Raw genomic sequence first — 9028 nt, 5'->3', positions numbered from 1 at the left:
ACAATACAAATCGAACTCATCCTGCATATTCATATTTAGTGGCAAGTATTAGGAAAGTGAACAGAAGAATTTTTTAGGTTGTTTGTGCTGAAGTTCTTACAAATAAACTAAATCACTTAAGCATCTTCTGCTGAAGTTTTTTTTGGAAAAAGATGTATGACATAATTAATGAATCCTGCAAAGAAAACTTCAACTTATAAGTGCTAAAGTTTTTAGAGATAAGCTTAATAACTTCAGCATATTAGCTGAATTTTTTTTATGATGGTGATTCATCAATGCAGGGGAAAAAAACTTCAGCACCTAGACCAAAGTTTTTTTGGTGCAATATGATTTTTTTAATTTAGCCAGTGTAGGAGGAAAACTTTAGCCCTCCTGATTAAGTTTTTAAGTAATAACTAAAAAACTTCAGCACCTAGGCCGAAGTTTTTTGGTGCAATATGATTTTTTAATTTGGCCAGTGTAGGAGGAAAACTTCAGCCCTCCTGCTTAAGTTTTTAAGTAATAACTAAAATACTTCAGCACCTAGGCCGAAGTTTTTTTGGTGCAATATGATTTTTTAATTTAGCCAGTGTAGGAGGAAAACTTTAGCCCTCCTGCTTAAGTTTTTAAGTTACTAAAAAACTTCAGCACCTAGGCCGAAGTTTTTTTGGTACAATATGATTTTTTAATTTGGTCAGTGTAGGAGGAAAACTTCAGCCCTCCTGCTTAAGTTTTTAAGTAATAACTAAAATACTTCAGCACCTAGGCCGAAGTTTTTTTGGTGCAATATGATTTTTAAATTTAGCCAGTGTGGGAGGAAAACTTCAGCCCTCCTGCTTAAGTTTTTAAGTAATAACTAAAAAACTTCAGCACCTAGGCCGAAGTATTTTTGGTGCAATATGATTTTTTAATTTAACTAGTGTAGGAGGAAAACTTCAGCCCTCCTGCTTAGGTTTTTAAGTAATAACTAAAAAAATTCAGCACCTAGGCCGAAGTTTTTTTGGTGCAATATGAAATTTTAACTTTATGTTTTATGGGTTTTTACCTAGTGTACGAGGAAAACTTCAGCTTTTAATTATTGACAAAAAAACTTCAGCAACAAAACAATCATATAAAATTTAATATAATTTCTTCTTCGTTGTGTTATTTGCCAGCTCGTTTACTAAATAACTTCAGCTTAGAATGTTAGAATTCATCGTCAAATAGATTTAGAATTGCAAATTCAGCATATCAGTGAAGTTTGTCAAACAACTTCAATCAATCAATCAGAAAATATATAATTCAAAAACTATTTTGAATTCTGGAGATGAATTTGAATACTTACATTGTATTTGAATTTGAATTTGAATGCGAGACGCGTTCTCAGGAGAGACGGACTGATGGAGGAGATACAGAAGAGATCTGGAATTTGAATCTGGGAATACGGAGGAGAGACAGACTCTTATATGTTTTGGAAGAGGTAAAATTGTCATATTATTACGGATTTTTTGTTAGTTGATTAGAAAATCAATAGTTTTTAAAAACAAGATATAGATTAAAAGGTGACATAAAAATAGTGTACTAGTGCAAATCCCCCTTCGCATGTATAAACACAAGAGCCCAACCGAAGGACCCAAAGCCCATTAGTGTCGTAGCACTTGAAGACAAGCAACGCATTGAATTTTGTAGTCAACAACGTTACACTCACTCATTGTCAACTTCCATAACCGTTTCTAGGACAAGATCCCCTTCCACCTGCCCCATAGTTCCTTCCCCTGTAAATAGCCGGCTTTCTCGTGTACTTCCCCTTCAAACTTTTCTTCGCAACTAAGAATCCCAAAGACCCATCACACGTCGAAATTACCAAAACAAATATTTTCAACAACCAAATTTCTAAAACCTTTAATTCCTGACCCCTTCAGTTTCTTTTTTTCTTCTTTTAATCCTTGATATCTATTACTAGGCGTAATAATTAGTTTTCCACATAAGGAAACGGTCTTCTTAATACTATGATCAATATCAAGAAAAGGTTCTAAGGGATTGATCAACATCTGATTTTTTTTTTCTCAGGCGCTAACAAGGGTAACTTTGTTTTTGTAAGTTTCCTTCCTATTGATTCCTTGTTTTGACTTTTGGAATTAGCATAAATTCACGATTTTTTGTGTTTATAAACCAACATCTTATTGGTTTGCTTGTCATTGCCCCTTCCTTTTATCTTTCATGAGCCGAGGGTCAACCGAAAACAGTCTTTCTGCCTTTCTGAACATAGGGGTAACGTCTGCACACACTATCCTCTCCAGACCCCACTTGGGATTATATTGGTTTTTTGTTTTGTTGTTGTTGTTGTTGTTGTTGTATATCCGAGGAGGAGGTTTGGGGTTCTCAAATAATACCATGAATCCTCTAAAATTTCAATTCAGGTTCTAAAACTTAATTAATTGAGTAATTGAATAACTAAAACATAAGTTGTTGATGAATTGATGGTAGCTAAATTAGAATATTTGATGTCCTCTTAAACCATAATTAATGGATTGAAGGTTGTCTCCCACCCTTGTTGTTATGATTTTCATTTGTGTTGTGTTTCTTTGTTATGAGTTTAATTATGGTTCTAATTGCTTACCACAACTTAGAAATGTTCCAAAGCTCTTACCTTTGGAACATTTCCTCTATAAACTAATATTTTCTTTTTCTTTTTTGTTAATGTATTAAAAAAGGGGATAAATTTTGGTGAGGATGGGAATCATGGTGGCGTTGATATTGGTATCGACGATGATGGTGATGAGCAACGTGCACGCTGGAGATACAAATCCTGTTTTTGATCCATGTTCAGACACAAAAATTCAGAGATGGGATGGTTTCACTTTTGGGCTTGCGTTTTCTTCTAAGGAATCGTTCTTTTCCAATGGAACACAGCTCTCTCCTTGTGACCAACGACTCTCCCTTTCTGCCAATTCTGCTCAACTGGCTGTTTTTAGGCCCAAAGTGGATGAGATTTCACTCCTCACAATCACTAGCAGCGACTTCAATCCTGTAAGTCCTCATACATACTAAATCTTATCTCTTATTTCTCTTTGACTGGTTGTTAGAAAGAAAGCGAATAGTATCTCATAAGGAAGTGTCTCTTGTGGATTTCTGGCCACTGTGTCAGGACGAGCAAATATGTTGATCTCATGGTATAACATTAACTTAATGTCTAAACTGCATAGAAACAATTTTTGGAAGTAGACTACAGATCTATTAACAAATTTTAATATGTACATTTTGCTTGGTTTCTTACATGTCTAGGTCTTCATATTTTCACATTATTAGACCATGTTTTTTAGACCTCTTCATATTTTTCACATTACAAACAAAGAGATTAGACTTTGTTTCTCTTCCTCTTTTGATAGTTAGCAAACTAAAATGTTTAATCTTTTGCCTTGAGGACTAATTATCATTTGGAGTGCATTTTACTTGAATGATTCTGTCTCCACCTATGATATAGATTCATCTTTTATTTGGGTAGAAACGACAAGGTAATTCAATAGGAATTTGTCACCTTCTACCTAACTGTCTAACAAACATGTTTGGTAGTATTTCTAGGTTCAAACAAAGATACAATAGACAAAAGTATCTCAAGCTTTTGTTTTCTCCTGCTCATTACCAACCTATTTCATCTAACTTATGTTCATCCATTGAAAAATTGAACCAACTAGATGCTTAGACCAATCATGGGAACCATGAATTCTTTCCCTAGATTAGTTTATAATAATTCTTTTTTCCACTTGAAAGATAGTGACTAGTGTCGACTTTCACCTCAACTATACAGATTATTGAGCTACCAACAACAACAACCACATACCCAATTTAATCTCACAAATGGAGTCTTGGAAGGGTAATGTGTACGCAGACCTTACCGCTATCTAGTAAGGTAGAGAGCGTGTTTCCGGTAGACCAATCTTTGGAATTCTCTTTTGTGGGTTCTCTACTCTTTGTGAGCTTTATCTTGAGTAGGAAAATAATCGGCATTCATGCTTCCCATAGAAATGTTCGTTCTCTGAATTAAATGCTAGTGTGGATAATATCTGCCTGTCAGATGTAGCATATACAAATAGGTGGATACAGTTGAGCAAGAATGATGAAGCTTTATGAAGGAATAGATAATCTGTAGAAGCCCTATCTTGAGTCCAAGTCGCTCTGATCAAAGTAAAAAACATAAAAAAAAGTACGAGACTGGAGAATCGGCCACGTTCTAAGATTATGCAATGTTTGTCATGAAATATAGTTCAATATTACCAAATCTTGGGCTACGAAATTGGGTGTGATCCCATCTGTTTCTTTATTAGCGGGCAGGATTACCTTGGCAACATGTGCTGTGGACTAGACGTGCTCGGTGCATTAGTCCAGGTGCAGGCAAGCTGGCCTACACCAGCGATATTCAATAGAATTTTGCGAGCATTTTGACTAATTAACTGTCAACATGTTCTTCAATCACTGTTCAATATGCTGGTCTTTATAATGTTTTTTACTAGTAGTAATAGTTACTATTCAAAAAGCACTATCATCTTTAATGATTGTTCAAATTTCTCAGAGCAAAGCTGGTGGTTATATGGTTGCCTTTGCTGGACGCAAATATGCTGCCAGATCACTGCCCGCTTTTGTGGCAGACAATACTCACACCATTACAAGCTTCACTCTGGTAAGTCTTTGGACATCTCAAGTTTTGTTAACAATAGTAAAGCATAACGCTTTGTTGCATCAATGAGCTTTGTCTTGTGTGTTTAGGTACTTGAATTTCAAAAGGGCACTCTGCAGAACTTATTTTGGAAGAAATTTGGCTGCGGTTCATGTACCGGGGGTTCTTTTGTTTGCCTTAATAAGACTGATTGTGCAGTCCCAAATAATAAGTGCAGTGGCAATGGTGGATCCGTTGACTGCAATGTGGGAATACAATTGGCATTCTCAGGCACAGATAAGAATGACGACGTGCTAAACTCGTGGTATGAGGTTAAAAACCTCCGACAATACTCCCTCTACGGCTTGTTTCAAGATGTCAGTGATTCTCTCACAAGTCCATTTAAGAACCTGTTTTAGGAGTTCTTGTTTGTATAATGACCATCAGATTTCTGTTGTGCTTCTCCACTTAACTAGAATAATTATGTCCTATGCTCATTAATCAGATCTATGTTCGAGAGAATAACTTGGCGATTACTACACAGAATCTAGCCTGTTTTTGCTTGTACAGATCTTTTAATGGTCCAAGAATTACCCTTAGGTGCAGAAAGGACATTTTGTAGTTTAAAATTTCTCATTGTTTAACATGAAATCTGATTTATTGGTGTTTCCCATTGTCCTGCTTCCTTTCCTTTTTCTTCTAGATTTGGGGGGGGGGGGGTAATCCAGGAAGGTGGAAAATGGTTTCTTGTTTTGATCTATTTCCATCATAGTGAATGCAGAATTCTTGGCAAATGAAAGTTACTAACATGAAGAAATTGGTTCATTTGCTTATTACAAGCAACAAATTACAATTCACCTACCATATAATAGCACATGCTTATGTGTCCTTGTGTCAGGGGGTGGGTCGGGTTGCAGGGGAGGTAGAGGGGTAAAGGGAGCCTATAGGTTGAGAATCGGGTCATGGAACATAGGTTCACTAACGAGTAAATCCATAGAGTTGGCGAAAATCCTGCAGAAGAGGAAGATTAATATAGCGTGTGTCCAGGAGACTAGGTGGGTCGGATCGAGGGCGAGAAACGTGGATGGGTATAAGTTGTGGTACTCTGGTGTCCTGAGGGGTAAGAATGGAGTGGGTATCCTTGTAGGTAGCCATCTTAGGGAGTCCGTGGTAGAGGTCAGGCGGGTGAATGATAGGCTAATGACTATTAAGTTGGTGGTGGGTGAGGGTACTTTAAATGTCGTTAGCGTGTACGCACCACAAACAGGCTTGGATGAGGATATTAAAAGGCAATTTTGGGAGGGGTTGGATGAGATTGTTCGTAGTATACCGCCTTCCGAGAGGTTATTCATAGGAGGAGATTTCAATGGTCATATTGGGTTATCTGCAGGTGGGTACACTGAGGTGCATGGCGGATTTGGTTTCGGAGAGCGGAACGGATGGGGCATTGCGCTGTTGGACTTTGCCAAGGCTTTCGATCTAGTCATTGCAAACTCGAGTTTTACGAAGCGGGATGAACATTTGGTTACTTACCAAAGTTCGGTGGCGAAGACTCAGATTGACTATCTCCTCCTCAGGAGATGCGACAGAAGGTTGTGCGAGGACTGCAAGGTTATCCCAGGTGAGACCCTCTCTACGCAGCATAGGCTTTTGGTGATGGACATTTGTATTAGGATAAGGAGGAAGAAGAGGTCAGTACAAGGACGCCCCAGGATTAGGTGGGGCACCTTAACTAAGGATAAATCTAAAGAGTTGGAAGGAAGGTTATCGGCAATGGGAGCTTGGAGAAGTAATGGGGACGCAAACACAATGTGGTCGACGACGGCGGACTGTATAAGAAAGGCGGCGAGAGAGGTGTTAGGGATATCTACAGGCCACTATGGTGTACACAAAGGAGATTGGTGGTGGAATGCGGTTGTCCAAGGTAAAGTGGAAGCAAAGAAGGCGGCTTACCTAAGGTTAGTAGGGAGCACTGACGAGGAGGAGAAGAGAGAGAACAATCAAAGGTATAAGGTAGCTAGGAAGGAGGCGAAGATGGCAGTGACGGAGGCTAAGACGACAACTTTTGCTCGTCTGTATGAGGAACTAAGGAACAAAGGTGGGGAGAAGAAGTTATTCCGACTCGCTAAGGCGAGAGAGAGGACAACTCGGGATCTGGACCAAGTGAGGTGCATAAAAGATGATGACGGCAAAGTTTTGATGGGAGATGACCAGATTAAGAGGAGGTGACAGACCTACTTTCATAAACTTCTAAGTGAAGAAGGGGATCAGGATATTATACTTGGGGAATCGAGGAATGCCGACAGTCACCATGAATTAAGTAATTGTAGGGACATTGAGATCGATGAAGTCATGGAGGCAATGCGTAAGATGAGAAGGGGCAGAGCTACCGGGCCAGACGAAATTCTGGTTGAACTGTGGAGGTGTGTGGGTAGAGCAGGCTTGGAATGGCTTACTGCATTGTTTAGTGTTATATTCAAGACTAATAGAATGCCTGAAGAGTGGAGGTGGAGTACAATGGTCCCGTTGTATAAGAACAAAGGTGATGTCCAGAGCTGTAACAACTATAGGGGCATCAAATTACTAAGTCATACCATGAAAGTTTGGGAGAGAGTGGTAGAAATGAGAGTGCGAAGGACGGTGTCTATTTCAGACAACCAGTTCGGGTTCATGCCGGGACGATCTACCACAGAGGCTATCCACCTTATTAGGAGGATGGTGGAACAGTACAGAGATAAGAAGAAGGATCTCCACATGGTGTTTATTGATCTGGAGAAAGCGTACGATAAGGTTCCTAGGAAGGTCTTATGGAGCTGCTTAGAGGATAAAGGGGTCCCGAGTAACTATATTAGGGTGATTAAAGACATGTATGATGGAGCTAAGACTCGGGTTAGGACAGTAGGAGGCGACTCTGAACACTTTCCAGTTATTATGGGGTTGCACCAAGGGTCTGCGCTCAGCCCATTCCTATTTGCCCTGGTGATGGATGCACTGACTCATCATATTCAAGGGGAGGTTCCATGGTGCATGCTATTTGCTGATGACATTATTCTAATTGACGAGACAAGAGGCGGCGTCAACGAGAGGCTAGAGATTTGGAGACATGCTCTTGAGTCTAAAGGTTTCAAGTTGAGTAGGACGAAGACGGAATACCTCGAGTGCAAATTTGGAGTTGAGCCGATGGAAGCGGGAGTTGAAGTGAGGCTTGACTCTCAAGTCATTCCCAAGAGAGGTAGTTTCAAGTACCTTGGATCGGTTATTCAGGGGATCGGGGAAATTGACGAGGATGTCACATACCGTATAGGGGTGGGGTGGATGAAGTGGAGGTTAGCGTCGGGAGTCTTGTGTGACAAGAAAGTGCCATCGTTACTAAAAGGTAAGTTTTATAGAGCAGTGGTTAGGCCTGCCATGTTGTATGGAACTGAATGTTGGCCGGTAAAGAACTCACACATCCAGAAGATGAAAGTAGCAGAGATGAGGATGTTGAGGTGGATGTGCGAGCATACAAGGATGGGTAAGATTAGGAATAAAGATATTCGAGAGAAGGTGGGTGTGGCCCCCATGGAGGACAAGATACGGGAAGTAAGACTCAGATGGTTCGGGCACATTCAGAGGAGGAGCACTGATGCACCGGTGAGGAGGTGTGAGCGGCTGGCTGTAGTGGGCACGCGGAGAGGTAGAGGAAGACCTAAGAAGTATTGGGGAGAGGTTATCAGACAGGACATGGCGCGACTTAGGATTACTGAGGACATGGCCCTTGATAGGGAAGTATGAAGGTCGAGCATTAAGGTTGTAGGTTAGGGGAGAGTGTGAATATTTCTACAACACAATAGAGTGAGACTATCCAGTTAGGAGTTAGACTAGGAATGTCATTGGTCGTCTATTGATGCAGGGCTTTACCTTCTAGTTGTACTATACCAGCCATCTATTTCATATTTCATATTTCATATTTCGTATTTCGTATTCTGTATTTCATATTTCATATCTCTTATATATTGTTGTTATTTTTATCACGCATTTTTATGGTACTAATATATCATCTCCTATTGTTTTTTTGAGCCGAGGGTCTCCTGGAAACAGCCTCTCTACCCTTCGGAGTAGAGGTAAGGTCTGCGTACATATTACCCTCCCTAGACCCCACTTGTGGGATTATACTGGGTCGTTGTTGTTGTTGTTGTTTGCTTATGTGTCCTTGTATTTAACTAGGAAAGAGGACTTGACATTTTTAGGAGGTAGTTTTCAACAACAACAACAACCCAGTAAAAATCCCACAAGTGGAGTCTGGAGAGGGTAGTGTGTACGCAGACCTTACCCCTACTCCGGAGAAGTAGAGAGGCTGTTTTCGATAGACCCTCGGCTCAAGAAGATAAAAAGAGACAGTGGAGCAATATCAACAACGGAAGCCAGAAAGATAAT

At 39.9% G+C, this 9028-nt stretch overlaps 1 protein-coding gene across 1 annotated transcript; it reads left to right on the top strand.

Annotated features, from left to right (window-relative positions):
- Nucleotides 1–1886: 1886 nt before the first annotated feature.
- LOC107772566 (uncharacterized) lies at nucleotides 1887–5272 on the top strand. The gene is made up of 4 exons (XM_016592065.2): nucleotides 1887–2054; nucleotides 2673–2988; nucleotides 4529–4636; nucleotides 4723–5272. Exons 2-4 carry the CDS (start codon nucleotides 2692–2694, stop codon nucleotides 5029–5031), a joined length of 714 nt encoding a protein of 237 aa, XP_016447551.2. The 5' UTR covers nucleotides 1887–2054; nucleotides 2673–2691; the 3' UTR covers nucleotides 5032–5272.
- The last annotated feature ends 3756 nt before the right edge of the window (nucleotides 5273–9028 follow it).

Source organism: Nicotiana tabacum, chromosome 5 (assembly GCF_000715075.1).
Source record: "Nicotiana tabacum cultivar K326 chromosome 5, ASM71507v2, whole genome shotgun sequence".
Taxonomy (NCBI): domain Eukaryota; kingdom Viridiplantae; phylum Streptophyta; class Magnoliopsida; order Solanales; family Solanaceae; genus Nicotiana; species Nicotiana tabacum.
The sequence above is the reverse complement of the archived record's forward strand: the minus strand, read 5'-3'. Positions and strand labels throughout refer to the sequence as shown.

Coding starts and splice junctions, on each gene's coding strand:
- LOC107772566 (XM_016592065.2), top strand. CDS start 2,692: ATGGGAATCATGGTGGCGTTGATATTGGTATCGACGATGATGGTGATG. Junction 2,989..4,528: donor CTAGCAGCGACTTCAATCCT/GTAAGTCCTCAT, acceptor CAAATTTCTCAG/AGCAAAGCTGGTGGTTATAT. Junction 4,637..4,722: donor CCATTACAAGCTTCACTCTG/GTAAGTCTTTGG, acceptor TTGTGTGTTTAG/GTACTTGAATTTCAAAAGGG.